The sequence below is a fragment of the Struthio camelus genome, chromosome 1, assembly GCF_040807025.1.
Source record: "Struthio camelus isolate bStrCam1 chromosome 1, bStrCam1.hap1, whole genome shotgun sequence".
NCBI classification, from domain to species: domain Eukaryota; kingdom Metazoa; phylum Chordata; class Aves; order Struthioniformes; family Struthionidae; genus Struthio; species Struthio camelus.
The window spans coordinates 189,830,219-189,851,345 of NC_090942.1; the positions used below are offsets into that span (position 1 = coordinate 189,830,219).

General features: G+C 39.5%; 1 protein-coding gene across 3 annotated transcripts in view; it reads right to left on the minus strand.

Annotated features, from left to right (window-relative positions):
- Positions 1 to 21,127, minus strand: part of EPSTI1 (epithelial stromal interaction 1) — a 72,652-nt gene that overhangs the window by 14,286 nt on the left and 37,239 nt on the right. For 2 of the 3 annotated variants that reach the window (XM_009672447.2, XM_009672446.2), the window contains exons 8-11: positions 17,832 to 17,915; positions 14,816 to 14,889; positions 13,252 to 13,357; positions 7,066 to 7,106 (exon numbers count right to left, since the gene is read on the minus strand). In XM_009672447.2, coding sequence (XP_009670742.2) covers positions 7,086 to 7,106; positions 13,252 to 13,357; positions 14,816 to 14,889; positions 17,832 to 17,915 — 285 coding nt within the window. In that variant the 3' untranslated portion in view covers positions 7,066 to 7,085. Of the gene's footprint in view, positions 1 to 11; positions 6,059 to 7,065; positions 7,107 to 13,251; positions 13,358 to 14,815; positions 14,890 to 17,831; positions 17,916 to 21,127 lie in introns of those variants that run through there. The other variant, XM_009672449.2, reaches the window with a different exon arrangement.

Below are 21,127 nucleotides of genomic sequence, written 5' to 3' on the forward strand. Positions count from 1 at the left end.
ACAAATACAAATCAAAATAAAACAAGTGAAGATACAAGAATTCCAACAAGCCTTTTACACATAAAAATAAAAAGTCAAGAGCTGTAGAGTCTGTCCCCAAGAACAGAGCAAATCTAAAACAGAAAAGAGTACTCCGTATTAGGAAGGAAACCGTAGAGTCTTAAAATGGGAACTGCTTTATTTGTATTGAACAAATGCAATTGAACAAATCAGAAAACTTTGGCTGCAACTGAGAAGCTGGTAATTAAGAGCAGAGCTAGCTGAGATTTTCTTCTGGCTGTTAGAGTCACGCTATTACTCAAAGCTTTGAAGCGACAGCTAGAAGAGAACTTTGGTGTCACAGACACACCAAGACTCTATTTACTATTTTCCTCTTTTCATAACTTTGTTTTCTCTTTTGCAGGTAGGACCAAACCTTCAGCTTTGGTAGAACAAATATGAATGTTTGCCGTTAAAAGCTTTTCTGCTGCTAAGAGCAAATTGTGCGAACATGAGGCACCTTGCTTCTCCAGTGGTCACCTGCCAATGTACCACAGATTCTATTAAGACACCTGCCAGGGATTTCTGTAACTTGAGAGGAGTTTGGGAATCTTTGGCACTGGAGTATGTCTTTGCCAAGTGGCCAGGGTCATCTGGGGGGGCTATTATTACCAGGTGCCTACTTCCAGGGAAACATCCCAGTCCAGGCAGAGAAAGACAAGGAGCACCAATAGAGAATCCCTCACAGATAAGCTCAGTAATGAACACTGTGACAAAGAGGAGGCAAAAGTACAAAATCCTTTTTTTCTGGTAGTAAAATAAATCTTCATTTAGTTTTGGGAAACAGACATATCCCCAGTTTAGAATGGGGAGATATACTTCTTCAGTCCATCAGTAAAGCACGGTTACTAAATAGCAACAAAGCAGAACACTTGGACCATTGTCTGTGAAGGCAGTGACTGAGGAGATTATGTCAAACTGCGATTTTCAAAGTGGGATACTGGGAGTGTCCTTTCAGATAAAGTGAATGTCCAAAAGATTGAACAGAGAAGACAGGAAACAAATTTTTCAATATTTCAAAAGGATAAAGTGCTGAAAATGTAACAACAAGTCTGTCAGTTTAACGCTTATCCAAGACAAAATCTCAGGAAGACAAAACAGGATGTGTTCAATAATGAACTAAGGGAGAAGAGCATAACCGATACTGGACAACACGGTTTAGTGAAAGATAACGTTTTGAAGATAAGTAGGATGTATTTTTGGTGAGATTATTAGTCTGTTTGACAAAATGTTCGTATGTTAAAATAGCAGAGTTATATAAGGTCATATGACATTCTCATTAAAAACAAAACCAAGACCAAAGAAAAAAACATTCAGACTTCACAGTCCAGGCAAGTAAATTAAATATTTACTTGTGAGAGTTTAAAAGAAAACACTGAATGGAAATGATCTTTCAAAAAGAACATTTCTGGAAGGGTTTTCTATCCAAATGTAGTTCAGTGAGTTCATGGACTCAAGGGGAAGGGAGGAGAAATTGGTCATAAGGTTGTGGTTGGCACAAGCTGAGCTAGCGATTGATTCTAGAGAAAGGTTCAGACTGCATGAGAATCTGGGCTTACCCTCTTTTAATTAAAGAGCTAGGTGCCAAGATCAAACAGCTAGGAGCATGGAATAGGGGCTGTATGTGAAATAAAAAATGAATTAATGTTGGCAAGGAAAAAACATTTTAATGACAGCAAACTGGAAGGAGTTCAGAAGACATGCCTGAAATGATTTGAAATTTGATAAGTCTTTAATGAGAGACTGAAGAAATTGAAGTGTATTTTCTCTTATCTTTATGCTTTACTACAAAGTCCCAGTCACAACAAACACTTCCCCCCTACCTATAGTGCCGGCATCTGCCATGTGGGTGCCCGTGTTTACTACGACTGTCCTTTAATGCCAGGACAAGAGAAAGCATTTATTCCACATAATATGAGGCACTTACAGGAGTCCTCCTCCACAGACAAGGGAGGGAAATGAGCAGTTTAAGTCTCAGATGCACTGAAACTGGCATTCAGGATCTTGCAGACCTACCCAGAACCACCCGAGGGAGCAACCAGAGAGGAGAGGGAGAGCCACCATGGGCAGAGCTCGAGAGGACTGGGACTGGCTGTTGCTAACAAGGAAGGAGGTTGAAGACAGAGACAATTCCAAGACATATCGCAAAAGAAATCATTTGAGATTTTGATTAAAACCACTCCAGTGGACTGTCAGATACAGGAGCTGAGAATGGCTTGAAAAACGTACAATTACTGTAAATAAGCTGCAAAATGAAAAAGAAAGGAGTTGTTAGCAGTTAAAATGAAGTGGGGCGAGAACATTTTTGTTGTCTGTCTGTAAGATGACACAACTCTTTCTTGGGTTGTAAGATGAAAGTGGAAAATGTGGATTAAGGAGAAAAATGAGTGATAGCAGGAGATGAAAATAGCTGTAGACAGTTTAGGAGATGGGAAAGAATGTGGTAAGCTGGGGACCTAGAGGGGAGTGAGGCAAATATATATCTGAGAAAGGAGAGAGGTGACTGCAAAACAAAAAAACTAAGTTGAAGAAACAAAATGACATTCATTTTTCATCCATTTGTTCTTGGACAAGATGCAGTGGAGAGACCCTCCTTTGATGACTGGATCAAGAGCGCCAAAAAGAATCTATAGATTACAGGCATCTGATTCAATTCAGCTGGTAAAATTTAATGAGACAGACATGCCCCTTCTCATTTCCCATGGAATTCAGTTCTTTTATGTAAAGCAGTAGAGTCATCAGAGCCTAAGCACTGAGAAGTACCATAAAGAGCCTGATAGCTGAGATATCCTCCAAGGTGGGAGACAGGGATTTGCATTTCTTCATGCAACAACATTGTAAATCCTTAAACAAACACTGCATTTCTTCCCAGGAAGGCATTTTCTGATTTAGACAGACCATAAAATCTAGACACAGGAATCTTGCTGTCAAGTCGTATTGGAATTTAAAATAGCTGATCATAAAGATTTAACCGTTCTGTTGAAATGAATTTGCATTACCCTGGATAAAGCAAGCGTGGTTCCTGTCCTAACTTCTAACCTCATACTGTTCCTGTTAGCAAGATTTGTTTCTGAAATACTACCAAGATCATCAATGCAGATGATAACTTTCAAAACAACCAAAATTAACCTCTGTTGCCCTTATATATTAATAAAAATTGTTTCCATGTCACTGAATAACAGATAGTTAATTTTGTGATGCAAATCTATAGCCCGAAGAAAACTATTTATATTCAAAAGCCTTCATCAAAGCTTCACTGCCATAGGTAGTTAGCAAAAGCTATTAGTTCCTAACTGTTGACTGACATTAAGCCAGTTTTCCAATCTATAGCCAGTCCATTTCATTATAGCCTCTTTAAAATTATGTCATACTATCCCTGTACTTTCAGGTTACTATTTAAAGTCTTGGCAGGGTGTATGTGGGGGGAGGTGGTAATTCTGAGATACTGGAAGCTTTCTAAGAGGGTAAGAGAAGCCTTTTCTAGACAGCCTGGTAACTTAAATTCTTGGGTACATGCAACTTCTTATCGTCTCCATAGCAGGCCTTGGCTCTCAAAGACATTGCCCAGGCCTCTATTCATATAGAGTTGTTTGTTCTGTTCAAAAGTATAGGGAAAATGTAGACACTTTGCCATTAGAAAAGGCTGGAATAGTCAATGTCTGAAATAGCTAAACGCTGTGGAGAACATTTCAAATAAGAGATTGAAATGCTGGATAAGAGAAAGCACTTTGAAGGTTGTGATCAAGTTTCATCTTTGAAGACAGCCAAAAGAAAGTAGACAAGCTTAATGGAAGAGGTTACCCAAGGTGACTTGCCATTACTGTTCCTGAATGGGAAAGCAGCAGGTTAATAAAAAGATCTTTTTTTTCTTTGGTATAGAAACACAGCAACATGATCACACTGTATTTTAACTTGTCAGTGACCATGGTGACTTGCCTTCCCACTTAGCTTCCTCAGCAGGACCTATGGGTATGGTACTCCAAGTACGGAGAAGCTGCAGGTTCACTGTTTCAAAAAGACTACCTGCAAGCCTTAGTCAGATTAGAGTACAACACAAGGACCTGATTAAAGCAAAAACATTTCCTGTGAAACATATGTTCATGCATTACCTATCCCACCCAGCAGACATCTAGTTCCGGACTCCGACATCTACAAAAGGAGGTTAGTGAGAGAAGCCTTGGAGGGAGAGGTAAATTTAATTTTCAAAGCAGCATTCAGATAGCACAGTGAAGCACTATTGGCAGTACAGTGTCATTCTGTAGGTATGCATAATTCTTCCTGAGGAATTTTCCCAGTGTCAGATGCTTGAAAGAGAGTGAAAAACAGAACATTGCCAAAACCAGTGGTATTTCCATGAACTACTAGCTACACTAGCGACTGACTTGTAAGAGGTTAGAGTAACTCTCTGAGACAGACATAACTAAGGGCAACTGCAGAGAGTCACAGAGGGGAAAGCAAACACAGCAACATCCACACTTCAGAAGAAAACCGCAAGTGATCCATTATGGAATCGTCATATCATAATGGTGGCGGAAAAATATCATGGCATGTCTGTGCATTGGAAACACTGCTCAAGAAATCTTTACCTTTGCACAAAATGTACTTGTAAATGCAGCAGATTTGTTTCATCTGCATGGTTTATTTACCGTGTACTGTGGACCTTCCATTTTCACTAGGCATATTTAGGTTATGCATCTGACTCTTGAAAAGTATTAACACATTGTTCTTTGCAGAAGCGGGGATGTATAAATTCAGTTCCATGCAACTATAGGTGAAAAAGAATAGTAAGAAACTAAAGCTAAGCTTGCAATACTGTTCTCCACTCATGTAACAGAAGTTACCAAAGTAAAATAGGCAAAAGGAAAAACTGGTATATCATATCACTGAAGATGAAATGACACTGAAATTTATCTAGTTTTATTTCTGTCATGTACCTTTTTAGAAACACTTGAAAGATTTTGTCTACTATATATATACTCTTTCTTCTTGAGCCTTTGCTGTTAAATATAATAGTTGTTAACAAACAACAACATGAACAAATACGACCCTCTCCCCCATCAGCTACTTCAGTTCAAGTCTCTGAGAAGTTTTTGCCTGGGTACAGAACAAAACGTACACCCAGATATTCCTGCAGCTTCTGTAGGCACTAATGTCTTCTTTTTTCTGAGTTCCCAGTAACTAGGATAATTGCATTTGGTAAGAGGCAAAACAATTTACGAAAAAAATGACACATTCACTTATTAAAAATTAAATAGGACTTTCATAATCAGCTGCTTCAAATATGTGTGAATAATGACAGCTAGAAACCAGTCTCTCCACATTGCTCATGAAGTGGGTGTGAAGTTGAAGTCGGGGTAAGGGGAGGGGGTGGGGGGGGGAAAATCACCATGATAAAAGAGAGCTTTCTTGAAGCTTTTACAAGGTCATTTGGCCAAGGCCAGATAAAAGTGAAGAATATTTCTCCAATACACTGTAACAAGAGGAATAAAATAGAATTTAAACTAATCTTTTGCAGCCAAACAAAAATCAAAGTCACACTGCTCCAGGATTAAGTCTGCTGGAAAATAAAGTCTCCTTTTTCTTCCGACAGGTTTTAGGTTTTAATTATGTAAAGCACTCATGAAAGGATTTCTATCTTTTTTTAAATGTGATTCACAAAATGTTCTAATTATTTGCAGATATATTAATAACCCTTTGAACAATATATTAATGTAGCAAGCTGAAACGTGCTTTCAAAACAACAGTAAAACAAAGCTTAGAAAAAGTATACCCATCTGTAACTCTTATACTGTTCATATGTAAATATATCATTAGTGTTGTAGATACTGCAAAAAACAACAAACAAAAAAATCCAACGAGTTGAAGCTCCTTCAACTGCCCCGGGTTTGCAAAACCAAACAGTATTGTGTGCTGCAGAAGACGGTCGTTTCTTCCCCACGGGGAACTGCCTTTGTCTATTCATTGTCATCTGTTTGGTGAATTTAAGCTAATTCTTAAGAACATTTCACTCCTCCTAAAACTGAAATGACACTTCATGAGAGGTGAACAATATTATTTGGATCCCATTTTCATAATACAACCCTGCTCCAAAAATGTTCACTACAATAACGATTGAAACAGAAAGCTAGGAAGAAAGAAGCAATAAGAATTTGAGAGTATCTGAATCTGTGGGAGAAGGGCTGAAAGTAAGATTTGTTTCTAAGCTTGATTTTTTTTTAGTTCCTCTTTATAAAATTCTAGCTTTTAAAAAAACAGTTATGTCAAAGCCATCTCCTAAGGCAAGAATAGTGTGTGTCAGGACCTGCATTTGCTTCAAAATTCCAAGAGCCTAGAAGCAAAGGCTCTGCAGAAATTTTAAAATGAGAATTGGGAATTAGAGTAGGGAACCCATTTGAGAAAAGGACATCGGTGCAGTGAGGCTTATGAAAAGGTCATTTGAAAACAGAGGGCCTGATTTCCGTCACTCAGTACTGGTGTTTGACCTACAGACTCTATTGATATGAATAGCCTCCCTTTTTTCTCATGGGAAATAGCTGGAAGAATGCAGCCCAGAACAAAGCCATTTTCTTTCACTTACATCCACTGGAAATTTGCACAAACGAGTCCTGCATTGCCAGCTGCATTCCTCAGCTGCCCAGGTTTTTTGGACACAGTCCGTGAAAAAGTGACTGTGACCATTCTGAGGTTTTAGCATCAATATCACCACACCTGGAGCCGATGCTTTCAGCAGCATCGGCTCTTCCTCTGATAGAAATATACATTGTGTCATTGTTCTTTATGAGAGAAAACGGTTGTAGTGATTTGGCCTTCAAAGACCCAGAAAGGAACAGGACAACCTGGCAATAGCCAGTTTCAGAATTAGCTTGCTTTTATGAGGCTATGTAATGACAGAGTTGGAAACCGTTTATTTTAAGTCCCCTTGCATAATTCTTGAGGATAAAACATCATAATGAAATATCAAATATGAAGTCAAAGTAACACCAGCACTGGTATTAAAAACAACTAAAACAAGTTTATTATTCTTACCTTTGGGCAACATGGACCCTTTATTCCAGATATTTTGATCCCTAGATTAAAAAAAAAAAAGTAAAAAAAAAAATTAGTACAGTATAAACAGATTTACAATGATGTATTTATACAAGGAATTATGGCTATCCACTTGGATGGATCTTTTCTCTTAATCATTTGGTGCCATTTGCTGCCTTTTGAAAGTCCACCTAAATTTATAATTACATCCTTCTGCAAGATTCCAGTTCCAGTAATAAATATTTCACTTATTTGAACTGAATGTGACTAGAAGGACGTACGAACTCAAAGCGTAAACATATCTTAGTTTTGCTGAAAAAGTTAATACAGAAATGTTGCAAATACCTTTAGATGCCGCAATCCTTTCTTGATCTCACACAAACTGAAGGAACAAAAGGTTTCTTCCCTTCCTCCCCAGGCTCCCACTATTCTCTTTTAGGATGAGATTTTCAAAGGACAGAATGATTGAACTCAAAGTCAAGTCAGGCAGAACACATCTGCATATGCTGTTTGACTGTTTTTTCAGAGGTAAGTTATTAAAGTCAGCTACAGCATGTCAGGACTCACTCAATTTTGGTCACTCTATCAATGCTAATACTTCTGCAGAATGATTTTTTATTTTCCTTCATCATTCTGGCAGGAAAGACTAGCACTTTACTCTCAATAAAAAAAAAAAAACAGTTTTAAGAAAAAAAATGATAATCTTTCCAAAACTGATTGTACCTAAACTAATCAGGTTAAAGCTAAGTTAGCAAAATGCATTCTTTGTTAAAACAAAAACAATCATGTTGGATTGCACTCTAGAGCCTTCTTATATAAATATTCAATTGCCAATGTTCCCATGTTGAATGAAAAGCTTTTTCTTGTGCTGGGAAACCAGCATTTTCAATGCAACTCTACACATGTAAAAGCTCATTAAAGTCTCCATTACAGTCTGATTGTCTATGGAAGACTGTGGCATACATGCTGGCCTTGTGACTTCATAACTTTGAGCTATGATTTTTCTTTGTTGTACAACAGTAAAATTCATGACACGTTCCCTGTTGAATTGTAAGCAAATAATATAAATCCAGTGTTCACCGAGACTCCAAAGAAACACTCCAACGCAGCAAACTACAAAAACAAAACCAACTGTTAATCCACTAACCATACTTATTTAAAACAGTTTTATCTAGTCTCCACTGAGTTCCTGTTCTATATGTGGGAAAGAATGTAGTTTCCTGTCGCTCTGCACCTGTGTATTCAGGCCATAAGTTGTCTCCCTCTTTAAATATCTGGAATTATGCATCATCTGAAAGAGCAGAGTCAGCATCTGAAAGAGCATTCCTCATTTTTATGCATGACATGCTGTAATGGAGACATGAAACGGGAAGGTGTAATATGTCATATCGCCTTCTAGATTGCAGGTTGATTATAGCTCAGAGAGTTTCAGCAAGAAAACTAGTATTTCATTAAAGAAGAGTCAACACATAAATTGCAGCTATTCACCGTTATGACCTTTCCTCATTAATAGAATTGACAAAAGGGTACTTGACAATGCTCGGTTTCCATATTAAAACAAACAAACAAACAAACAAAAAAACCAGGAGCCCTGCCACAAGCTTTCTATGCATTAGCACTTGGCCTCTGCAAATCCCTCAGTACTGGAGTATGGGCAAATCTCATGAGGGAGCAAATATAAAAGTGTTTAACTGCGTAACTATTCTAAAATAAGTCTTTCATAAAAATAGAAGTATTTTTATATTTAATTAAAACTGATAATTTGTGCCACTACAGTAAACAGAAATTGTCTCAGATCGTGGCTAAGTAAGGATTAAATCCTATTGGTCAAACTTTGATGTTGAAATGCAAGCTGGTTCTTTTTCCTCCTATCCTAAAATTCCTTACACCTATGTTAAAGACAACGGCAGCACAGAGGACATCAAAGTTTTCCACATAGCCTATAATAAGACTCACGTCCATCTCAAGGGTGCAGTAGCTCACAGAGAGAAGTGGAAATTAATTAATTTTTCTTCCCATTAAAAAAGCAAACAACATAATCAGCCAGAGAGAGCCATAGCATTTACAACCAGAAAGGGAGACTATATTACTTTCATGAAGATACTTCTTGAAATAACAGCATATAAATATTCCTAATAAAACACAAGATGTCTAGAGGGCAGAACTAGCAAGACCTCGTTTCCTATCAGTTAGTGGACAAAATGATGGGCAGCGCAACTACTCTTCTTCCTGTTCCCAAAACCTGCAGAACAATTTCACCTCCTTCTCCCGTGTCCTTTATGATATTCTTCTCCTCCTTTTCCTCTCTTAGCCCACAGGAAAATACCGCTGAGCTGCAGTTGGTGTGGAGTTGTGCCCGTGCTAACTGGCCAGATGGCGGCTGCCCAACAGCACATTGAGCGCTCTGTCCTTCCCACCTTCCTGCGGACAGGGGCACTGCGTTAAGGTCCCTCTCCTCTATCCAGTCACTACTTTTCACAAAACACATAGAAACCTAATTGTCTTTGGGACTTATACAGCCTTTCAAACTCAGCAAAGATTGGCCAGCAGGCTGGAAAACCTTAACTGCAAGGCAGCAGGCAGTGCGATTGTAACAACTTCATTTCCTAGGAAACCGGGCTAATAGGAATAATAGTAAAAAAAATATAGTAGGTGCATGGACAGCATGGCACAATGCTCAGTTTCTGCAAGTTTGAAGTCATTGTGACTGTGAAGAGTTCAGTCAGGGAAGGACAAAAAAAAAAAACACACACACCCAAGCAGCAACAAATATTTCCTCTTCACTATTCCTTCTGTGCTCCTGTATAGAAGGAGCGGGCTCAAAAATACCTGCAGATCTTAACTTCAGGAACCTATTTCATTCCTTTTAATCTCAGTATATAGTCTGACCTGCTTCCGTTAACCCCATTGCAATATTAAAGACTATGCTGCAGACTACATGACTTCTAATCCCCATCTTCAGTTAAACTCTTTTTGTTTAAAAACCCAAAAAAGAACTTGGATATAATCAAAGACACTGAGGTTGCAGCCTCCAACCTTTTTTTTTTAGACATATTTTTCTTGTTACTGATGCTTCTTGTTACTTGTTGCTCGTTACTAACACTCATTTTTAATTCCTCTTGATGATGACATATTCTTTCATACTTTATTCTTTCCTTGCTTTGTTTAGCCTTCTTATCTCAATTCATGGCATATAGGAAAAACAGATAGTCTAGCATTATCCAACAGAAGGTAAGTTCCTTGGGAAACATTAAGTAAACACCCAGAGTGGGAAAATTATCACTACTCCTACGCAGAGGGTTTTGTTGCAATTGTATTGATGCATTCTTGCTATATTAAAAAACCCCAATAATAATAGATTGTTTCTTTATGTCATAGAGCTGTCTGTTATTGAAACTGTGCCTGGGTTCAGTGCACTCATTTGGTGGTACAAACACCTGCCCTGTTGAAGGATATATAGCATCTGACTGAAGGCAAAGCTCCACTCCCATCACAGATGACAGCAAAGTTTCCAGTGATGATGGTGGATGCTTGAGATGCTAGAGTTTATAACACAGCCAGGATCCGCAATATCCTAGACTTCCTTTTGGGTTTCCCAGGAGAACTGGGATAAAGGACACAAAGTGAAATTAAAGAATCACAGAATCACAGAATTGTTTAGGTTGGAAGGGACCTCTGGAGATCATCTAGTCCAACCTCCCTGCTCAAGCAGGGACCTCTAGAGCACATTGCCCAGGATCACATCCAGACGGGTTTTGAATATCTCCAGCGAAGGAGACTCCACTACCTCTCTGGGCAACCTGTTCCAATGCTCTGTCACCCTCACAGGGAAGAAGTTTTTTCTCAGGTTCAGACGGAACTTCCTGTGGTTCAGTTTGTGCCCGTTGCCTCTTGTCCTGTTGCTGGGCACCACGGAGAAGAGGCTGGCCTCATCCTCTTGACACTCCCCCTTCAGATACTTGTACACGTTGATGAGATCCCCTCTCAATCTTCTCTTCTCCAGGCTGAACAGGCCCAGCTCTTGCAGTCTTTCTTCAGAGGAGAGGTGCTCCAGCCCTCTAATCATCTTGGTAGCCCTCCACTGGACTCTCTCCAGGAGTGCCATGTCTCTCTTGGACTGGGGAGCCCAGAACTGGACACAGTACTCCAGGTGAGGCCTCACCAGGGCTGAGGAGAGGGGCAGGATCACCTCCCTTGACCTGCTGGCAACACTCTGCCTCATGCACCCCAGGAGACCATTGGCTGCCTTGGCCACAAGGGCACACTGCTGGCTCATGTTTAACTTGTTGTCCATCAGCACTCCCAGGGCCTTCTCGGCAGAGCTACTTTCCAGCAGGTCAACCCCCAGCCTGTCCTGGTGCATGGGATTATTCCTGCCTAGGTGCAGGACCTTGCACTTGCCTTTCTTGAACTGCAGGAGGTTCCTCTCCGCCCAGCTCTCCAGCCTGTCCAGGTCCCTCTGAATGGCAGCACAGTCTTCTGGTGTGTTAGCCTCTCCCCCCAGTTTAGTATCATCAGCAAACTTGCTGAGGGTGCACTCTGTCCCTTCCTCCAGGTCATTGATGAATATATTGAACAAGACTGGACCCAGGACTGACCCCTGGGGGACACCACTAGCCACAGGCCTCCAACTTGACTCTGCGCCATTCACCACAACCCTCTGAGCTCGGCCATCCAGCCAGTTCTCAATCCACCTCACTGTCCACTCATCTAGCCCACACTTCCTGAGCTTACCTAGGAGGATGTGATGGGAGACCGTGTCAAAAGCCTTGCTTTATATATATATATAATTATATAATGCCTTCCCTTGCTTGTCGTATTTACCAGGCCCCATCCAGAAGACTTTATCTTTTGCCCCTTACTAGGCACCAGTTGGCTCTTTCTTACCTGAAGTCTCTTATACTGCAGACACGTCATCTTTTCAGGTCTGCCATACAGAGCATTGACTCACTCCTTTACTAGCCTGGATATCACTAGCTTGGCTTCCAGTAACTCTTGGATTGCCTAGCATGCAATACTGAGGGCCCTTCTGGTAAAGGCCCTAGCCATCTGGTTCACCCAGTGGCTACCGTGAGATGCTACGGGACATTGAGCTGGCAGGTTGGGAGAGCCTTCCCAGAGTTTGGAGGGATTAAGAGAATCTTTCTCCAGTTCCAGTGCCTAGAAAACTCCAACAGTAAGAATACTTGCTTTTCTGTCATGCTTTTTATGTTTAGGACTCAGTAGCAGCCTGAGCCCAAGTTCTCCTGGCATTCGTCTGCCGAGATACAAATCCACACTCCCGTGAATGTCTACCAACATGTGGATTAGATACAGCTACTTTTACATGTAATTAAGCAGATTTATATAACTTCAGGATGGGGCCTCAAGTGGCCAGAACAATCCAATCATTCCAACTCAAAAGTCTTTCTGATTTCCAACTAAACAGTTTTCTCTGCATTGACACATTCACTATACTCTCTTAGACCCACATCCCTTGGCTGTTCAGTCTTCATAAGGCTTCCATTTCTGTGCTATCTTCCTCTTACCAGTGGAATTTCACCCTAATGCAACTTTCAATGGTAGGAATACTACAAAATATTTTTGCACACTGAAGTGGGCAGTTCTTAAAAACAACAATCACATTTATGCCTCACTAAAATAGTGGGAAAAATCCCGTATCTAGGACTGAATGTTTAATAGGCTAGTGTCAAGATACCTTCTCTTCAAAGAAGCCTTGTAGGTATTATATTTTTTAAATGGATGCAGTTGGGTCTTCCTTGTCATAACTTTATATAGGAAAAATTGAACAGCTGCTTCTTTCTCTCATCCACTTTCAGTATCATATTAAAAAGTTTAGAGCATTTCCAAGCATCTTTCATTTAAAAAAAAAATTCCAAAAATCCCTTAATGTTTTACGATCCTTGTTTCAAACTTAAGGAAGCGCTTTGGATACAGTACCTTGCAGCACCTTGCATGAAAAGTAATCTGCATCTGTTGCAAGGGTGCCTGTTCTCTCTCCCTCCCCCCATATGGAGAGCTTACATTTAAGGCAGAATTTCTTTTTAAAAGCTATTGTAGGCAGCCAGCCAGGACTGTAAGTTCTATCATGCAGACTAAACACATACAACCACATAATAGCATCCGGGGAAAAAAATAACTTTTAAATAATCCTATTGCTTTCACGTTCTGGATCCAGAAACTTACCCAGCAGCTGTTATTGAAGTAGTCCGGACTCCTAGAATATTCACGTTGGTAGATGCTATTAGCTTGCATTTTGTTCTGTAGTCGATCCAGAAAAGCATTATTGACCCTTAAAAACAATAAAAAGGTAGCTGAGGAGTTGACAGACTGTGGAGATTTAACATTCTGTGAGTGGCTTTCCCTATTCTTAGTTAATTACACAACTCTCTGTCTTTCGAGCTTGTGTTGAATAACCAGAGACTGGCATAAGACTGAGTGGATTACATTTTCAGTTCCCCAGGTTTATTCCTACCCTGTGATCAATCTTTTATGATTAAAATGTACACTGTAGCTGCTGTGAGAAATGCACCAAAACCCTCAGTACAAAGTCTACCTCCATAGCCCCCACATTCCCAATGAGTTTAGCTAGTTAGACAATTCACTTTAAGCAGTCTTTCAACTCTCAGTACATAAGGAGAGTTTCTAGAAGTAGTGACTTCCTAATGCCAATTAAAAAGCCGCTTAAGTTTGTTACTAATAGAGACAAGTTGTGCAGCTGTCAACTTTCCCTACCGTCCGGTTCAGAAAGCACCCCTAGCATCTTTTTATACTGCTTTATTAATCTGGAACACATACAAATACAATTTCCATCAGTCTGTTTTAAATATTTTCAGATTGGCTGAAAGCTGCATCTTTTTTTCCTTATTCACGCCTAGGACCGACACACATGCCTAGAAATGACAGTCATATTTTGCAATACTTTTCGTAAAAAGGATGTAAAATGCACGATCCTGGATTATTTCTATCTAGGGACACTGAAATGGAGTCAGTCTAAAATATTTCATTACTTTCTATGGCTCTTTATCTAAATATCTTCTTTGCAAACCTCTCCCCTTGCAAGAAATGAAAACAGTATGGAGAGTGGTTGTCCAAATAATTACTTTTTTTAAAAACTCCTTTATGATAAAATAACTCCCCCAAATGATAGGACTTTTATTATTGAGACTAAAAGGTGTTTCTTTTTACCTGCTGAAAATAAAACTGAGAATAGAGCTATGCTTCAGGATAACAAAAAGTCAGCTAGTGACAGAACTGCAAGATTAAAACCACAGAACACAAATATGGCACACAGTGGGGCACAGTCGGGGACATGAAACACTGCAACTACGGAAGGCCTTGCCGCACTGCAGTTTCTATCTACATAAATATCTAAACTCATGTTTAGCTCTGCCTGTTAGCTTCAGTGACAATGCAAAAAGTTGCATGGACAAAGCAGCCCATTATAAAATATCCTTGAGCCCATTATAAAATATGTTTGCATGTATGTATATGCCTGTATTCAGGTGGTTTTTAATGGTTCAGCTTAATGCTGACAGAATAAAGTGAAAAAGGTACTCTATGTCATATTGCATACTGTGAGCAGTTGTAATGCTGGGTATTAGTGGCTCATCCGAAGGCAAAATTAAACTAGAGGCTAGGTCAGGGATCCTCATTGCAGTAGTTTTCTAATGCATGAATGAAGGCAATTTTGAGACCTTTTCTAGAAAGGAATTCAATTAAAGTGCATTCTGGGTTTTTTGCATCCTACCTCCTCTGTTCATTTTGGTGTGCTCTTGTTCGGGCTTCCTCTTCCTGCTTTTGTTTGAATTCCATTAATTCAGCCTGGGAATGATAAAAATCAAAAAGTAAACTTTTTAAATTAACATTCCTATGTTGAAAACTCAATTAATTCCACATGATGCTAACTTCAACCAGAACAACGTGCCATTTCCAAAACTTCCTTCAACTGCATTCTATTTACATGACAGCACTACATTAAAAACTGAGCTCAGTTTTCTGTTCAGGGTTGCACTAGACGAGATATATTTGTGCCCAAGAAGTTGGAAGTAAAAGAACTCAAGCAGCTGCATTCGTGCCTTTAGAGGGATATGCCAGACTTCAGTCCATGCGCAAGGTTTGTCCTTCTAGCCGAGCCCCTAGCTTCCAGGCACCGCTCTTTCACTCCCTCAGCACCCAAAGCTCCAGTTTGCTATGCAGCATGAGGGAGAAACACACAAAGCCTTCAGCTTGAGACCCTCAGTTTCCTCCTCCTCCAACCCACAGGTCTGCATATCCCTGCGGGTAGGAGAGCGAAGGTGGCTGAAGTTCCTTTGCAGGAGCCGACACAGTCTGACGTGATCCCTGTAGGTGTAAAGGACATGTATCCTTTGCCTCCTGCCTCGGTGGAGCCCTTCAGGAAGCACACCTACTGTATCTTTCCCTCTTTCACCCTCTTGCCCAAATTTCTGTCTGACAGGAAAACTCTTCCAAAAGTATTATTCCAGTTTAGAACCCATAGCAAAACAACGACACTTATACTCCATGTACAGTGACCTTGCTGTATCTGTGGATGTGTCTTCTCCCATTACACTAAAAACTTTAGGACTGGAGCCTACAAACCTTACATTATGTAATATTAAGGCATATAAATAGCTTCAAAAGAACTTCTCTCAAGAAGAGAATTTGTCTATGCGTTTTCAGGCTGGACTGCCAAGGAAGCACAGTTTACGACTGAGCTATGCATGTGTACTTGTTTGTCTGTCTCTTACTCCCTGCAATGCACCCAAGAACTGAAGATGCAGATTTTTCTGCAAAGAGAATTTGGCTTGCAGGGGGAGGGGAAAGGGATAAGAACAGAGATATCCTTCACATTTTCCATAGCAACTGAGTAGTACTAGGAATAGGAAGTAAAATAAAATGGTGCAGTTAGATAAAAGCTTCAATAACTGAATGGAACTATGAAAGTTAAAAAAAAATCAATTTAAGTGGAACATTAAATAAAAACCATGCAATAAATGTATGCAAAAAAAGAGATCAATAACTGCAAATGTGTTGTGTATCAATATTTGTCTAGCCCTAAAAGAAGAAACAGGATTAAGAAATAAAAAAGCCAACCTTAATTTTCACTGTTTTAAATAACTATTCAACCTGAAAATTAAAATCCAGTATCTGACTTTCCAATATGCTGAGTCCTCTCCTGGAGTAATGTTCTGAAATATATTGTGTGTATATGATGCAGTGTTTAAACCGTACTGAAAATTTTTAAATCAAGCAATACATACTAAAACCTGTTCTGAAAAAAAACCCGCAACTGACAATACATATACGTTTTATAGCAACACTGTACTAGAAGGTGCACACAAGACAGAATTTACAATTCCTTTAATACATATTAGTCTGAAGTAGAAATGAGCCAACATAAATTCGAGGGACAATCATTGGGCCTTTAAAATATGTATTATTTACAGTAGGTTTGTAAGTAGTACATTACTCTGTGCAATAGGTAACAGTAAATATGAAGGCAAGGAGTACTGTGGAACAGCACACCAAGAAAGAATAGCCTTGGATCCAGTCAACATCCTCTTCTTAACCTATGTTAAATAGTGAATAGTCAAAAGCGCAACATAAGTCTCTTAAACCAAACTCACAGCACATGGGCATGCTAATGCACGTTTGCATTCATTTTGTCTATGGTAGAATACATGCACAACACAACAGTTGCAGGCCATATGCCCCACGTGACTATCTTTCAAGGATTTTTCTTGTGTACGGTTCTTGGGAAAGCAGTTAAGACTCTCCCTAGTGGTTTTTTTTTTTTTTAGCTTTTGTTTCTAGCATTCTGGTTACTAAAATACTGTGAAAAGAGCACAATTATCCCAAGTGTTTAAAAAAAGGCTTCTGGGAGGGGCCTGAATTATTTGTCCAGCTCTATTAGAAACTCATTATATGGGATTTGTTGAGCTACCTAAGATTCTACTAGTAGGGAAGTAGTTTAACATTAATTTAGATATAAGTAACGACACAGGCATAACAAGAGTCTTAGTATTTGCTAATGTATTTCTTGAGTGGTTTGCAGTTAACGTTGCCCTCCCCATACTTGCACAGTTAGAGCTGGGGCCGAGATAGTCAGTTTAGCACAACGCCCTAATCCTGTGTAGATTAACTTCATGTGGATATAGTATGCAAAATATTGCTAGAGGGACTGCAGTGGTCAGGATGCGTTACAGACAACGTGCCTTGTGTGTGCAGAAGATGGATTTCTAACTCGTAGTTATGGTATGTCTGCTTTTACGACTGCTCAAAATTCTTAGTTTATGTGGTTAGCAAGGAAACATGGAAACAGACACACTTCATGGCAAATCTGAATGCTTCCATACACATTTCAGAAAGCAGGGCACACAGGCCTTGGTTCTCTAAAAACAGACTATATTCAGAGTCTGAGATCATCATGGATATCTCAGTAAGACTACTTCTGCCTGCAAGAGAGGAAATTGGTTTCCTAAGAGTATGAAATTGCACACCATGATCCAGAAAATGCTCTGCACAATTGTTCAAATGGGGAGAGAAGTAGAAACTTGTCATCCAGATGCATGAACTCTGACGATAATTCAATCTATATCCAAATCTTACAGCTTAGCTCATCTCTTTCACAATATTTGAAAACAGTGACCAAACCACTTTCCCTAAGGAGAAGCTCTGTGCGTAGACTACAGTAATCAATGCATTTAATTGGTTTCACAGCATGCAAAAATGATACAATATGCACACTGTTATTGTAAAATTACCTTCCTCCGTTGTTCTTGCTTCATTTCCTCTAATCTTCTGTTTTCATCCTCTTGAAGAGCTTGCTTGTAAGTATGGCTTCTAGTCTGTTGTTCAGCAGAGAATATAAAACATATTGATAAGGAGGGGGGACCACGTCACAATCCCAAGCCTCATTCCTAAATCATTTTGCAGGTAATCAACAAAACAGAAGTGGTTGAAGGATTCCAGTTACTTAAGAAAATTCTAGTTTTCACACTAACATAAGCTAGAAGTGTTAAAAAAAAATCCAGCCATTCATTCAGCTTGGCTGAATGTCTATCTGCACATCACAACAGACCAGCCACAGCACATGCTATTCCTTGTCCCAGTGATAAGCATAAAAACACCCTAAATAATCAGAAACTGCAGTTGGCCTCTCTGATAGTGAGATGGGGTATTCTGAGAAGAAGAAAAGATTTGGAAGTATTACTAAGATAGCTAAGCAGAAGGGATGCCTGGTAAGAGAGGGGAACCCTGGATTATTTCCATGGAAGTATTGAAAAGAGATGTGCAGAGGAAGGGCAACAAAAGCCAAGAGATCCTGCCTGCTGTTATTCGAGGGGCAAATGAGAGAAATGAAAATCCAAACTAGACATCACAAATAAGATAACTGACTGTGCAGGAGTTCCTTACAATAACTAGCCCAGGTCTTTCATAAGTTGCAGCTTTGTGTGAAGTTCCAGCCTAGCATCAAGTCCTTACGCACTTATACTGTAAAGTCTTTGAGCAGGGACAGAGCATACGTGTAGCACACTAGATAATAAACCAGTATTATTTAATACAAAATGTGTGCAGGTCTAGCTCATAGTTTGACTTTAGTGGGGGATTTGATGCAGGTCTATACAATGTTCTTCAAATTTGATATATGTGGTTCAGAATGACACCATTAAAATGACAGACACATAGTCTGCTAAAAGGGCTGAACAGAGAGAGCAATTATTAATAGCTCAGTTTTGAGCTGGAAGGAGTTGTTGCATGTGTCCAGGGAGACTCATTCTAGGTCCAGAATTATTCATTACTTTCAGTAATGGCTTGGAGGATCATGTGGAGTGTATGTTAATCAAGTTGGAAGAAAAAAATCTAGACAGGATTGTTAACACTTTGAAAGACAGGATTACAATTAATTATGAACTTGATTAAATAAGTGGGCCAAAAAAGTCTCCAATGAAATGGAGTTACTCAGAAGAAGGCAAATTTTTCTACATGCATTTGGGTAATAATTGACAGTGATACTTGAACTAGGTATGCTAAATAAGTATCAGTATCAAAGAAAGGATGGGAGTGAAAAAAATTCAAATCTACATGACATTGTCTAGAACTTGCTTTAGAACATTAACTTAAAAAAAAAAATCAACACAAAACCCTTAACATGAATATCAAGTACCTCCCAGATTTATCATACTTCAGAATTTCAGATAAATTAGAATGTTTTAGTTACTCCAAACAAGGCACAAGTCCAAGATCACATCAAAATTAGAGTGTGAGCTTCCTCACAGGTTAAGTGATCTGGTATCATGCCAGTTCTATTTCAGTAACAAATCATTGGTCATGTGGTTCTTCCAAGGGTTAGATGCCCTTACACAGAGCACAGAGGATGTGAGCATGGCTGTAGACTTTGCTTCATCTAAACTGGCTGAAAAGACATTTTGCTAACTGCACTGTTGCATTATAAGCAAGTGATAAACTGAGTCACAAAGGTATATAAATGCTATCACGCAACAGGCACATGTAATATCAGCTGGTATTAATAAAGAACATTACAGATAAACTATGTATTTTATCTGCTTGAATATTGGTTAAGCCAAAGATGAAGTATGGTGTGTGATTTGACATAATTTATTAAGAAAACCCTCAAAAACTGCAATGAGAATGACACAAGTAGGTAGATGAAGTAGAAGGCAACCACTAAAAGCAGGACCTGCATGACTGAAAGAATGCAATGTTCTCTAAGGCATCTACCCACTTCTATATAGATATGCAGACATAGCACTAAAATTCTGAAATCCAGCTCAGTCCTGGCGACATGCACTCACTTATCTTCTCAATTTAGTGCTCATGTCCTACGAAAGGCTGAAGAGCAGCGTCTGCCCTAAACAAAGGATGAGCTCCCCATTGTTCAGAGCGCAGGATGCCTCAGAGGGAGGCAGAAGTAATTTCAAGACATTTTTTCTCCCTTCCCATAGTACTGCATATTACTAGTCTACTCAGGACTAAAAAAGACAGTCTGAATGCCACCGGCTTTCTTCCGCGGGCCAATGCTGCTGGGCAGTATTTGGTTCTCTCAAACTATAAATCTGCCTGCATACACTAAGATTGCTTTATCTTTTTCAGAGACAACCTGACCTGAGGAATTGAAGGGGAAAGGAACATACTTTCAGTATCACCTTCTCCTTTCATACAGCTGAGACAGAGGAAGAGATACTACAGCAAGATAGAGCCCTCATATATTGTTTGCAACAATTCCTATACATGGGAGAAAGTTGAGCATATTTTCATGGCTCCTGAGAAAATATGCAGAAGAATCTTTTCCTCCCTTTCTCAACAGTTGATGTTCGAGACTCCATACAACAGAGGGCTGTCCAGGTTAGAAAATTCCAAGTTTTTGCTGATACAGAACTACTGTCCGTAACAATAATTTCTGTCCAAATAGCTGTCCACTGCAGATTTTCCCCCATTTAGAAGCCCCCACAAAGGGAAAAATTTCTATCTCAGGGTTAATACGCCTCACTGCAAGTTTTTCCATCAGTGAGGAAGCCTAGTTTAGACACGCAGAGACTAATCACATATGAAAAAGCCTTTTTGAAACAATTAGAATAATTAGAACTCAAGCAACACTTCACATCTTTCCTAATTACACTGATCCTTTACTAGGCTCATTCTAACAGGGACAAAGTCCCCACGCAGACCATGGAATCACTTTTATGACACACTGAAAAATAAGCTTCTTTTCTGACTAGATTGTCAATGCAGTACAGCATCCACTGACACGAAGCAGCTGAGATTTCATAAAAGCATGCCACTAGCTGATGGGCACAGGCACATTTAAGATTCTGATCCGAACTTAGAATATAAATCTGCCTCTTAGTTATGAGAGAGAGATCTGCAAGTAATAAAGGCTGACCCTTACCATGTAGGATACTCTGCCAGTGTATCACAGACAATGCACACAATCTCACGCACTCAGAAGGACTCCTTGGTACTCACTGAATTATGTCTGGGCAATTAAGCTCAATTAGAGTATTCCAATATTACACTATTGATAGTACCTGGAAAATTG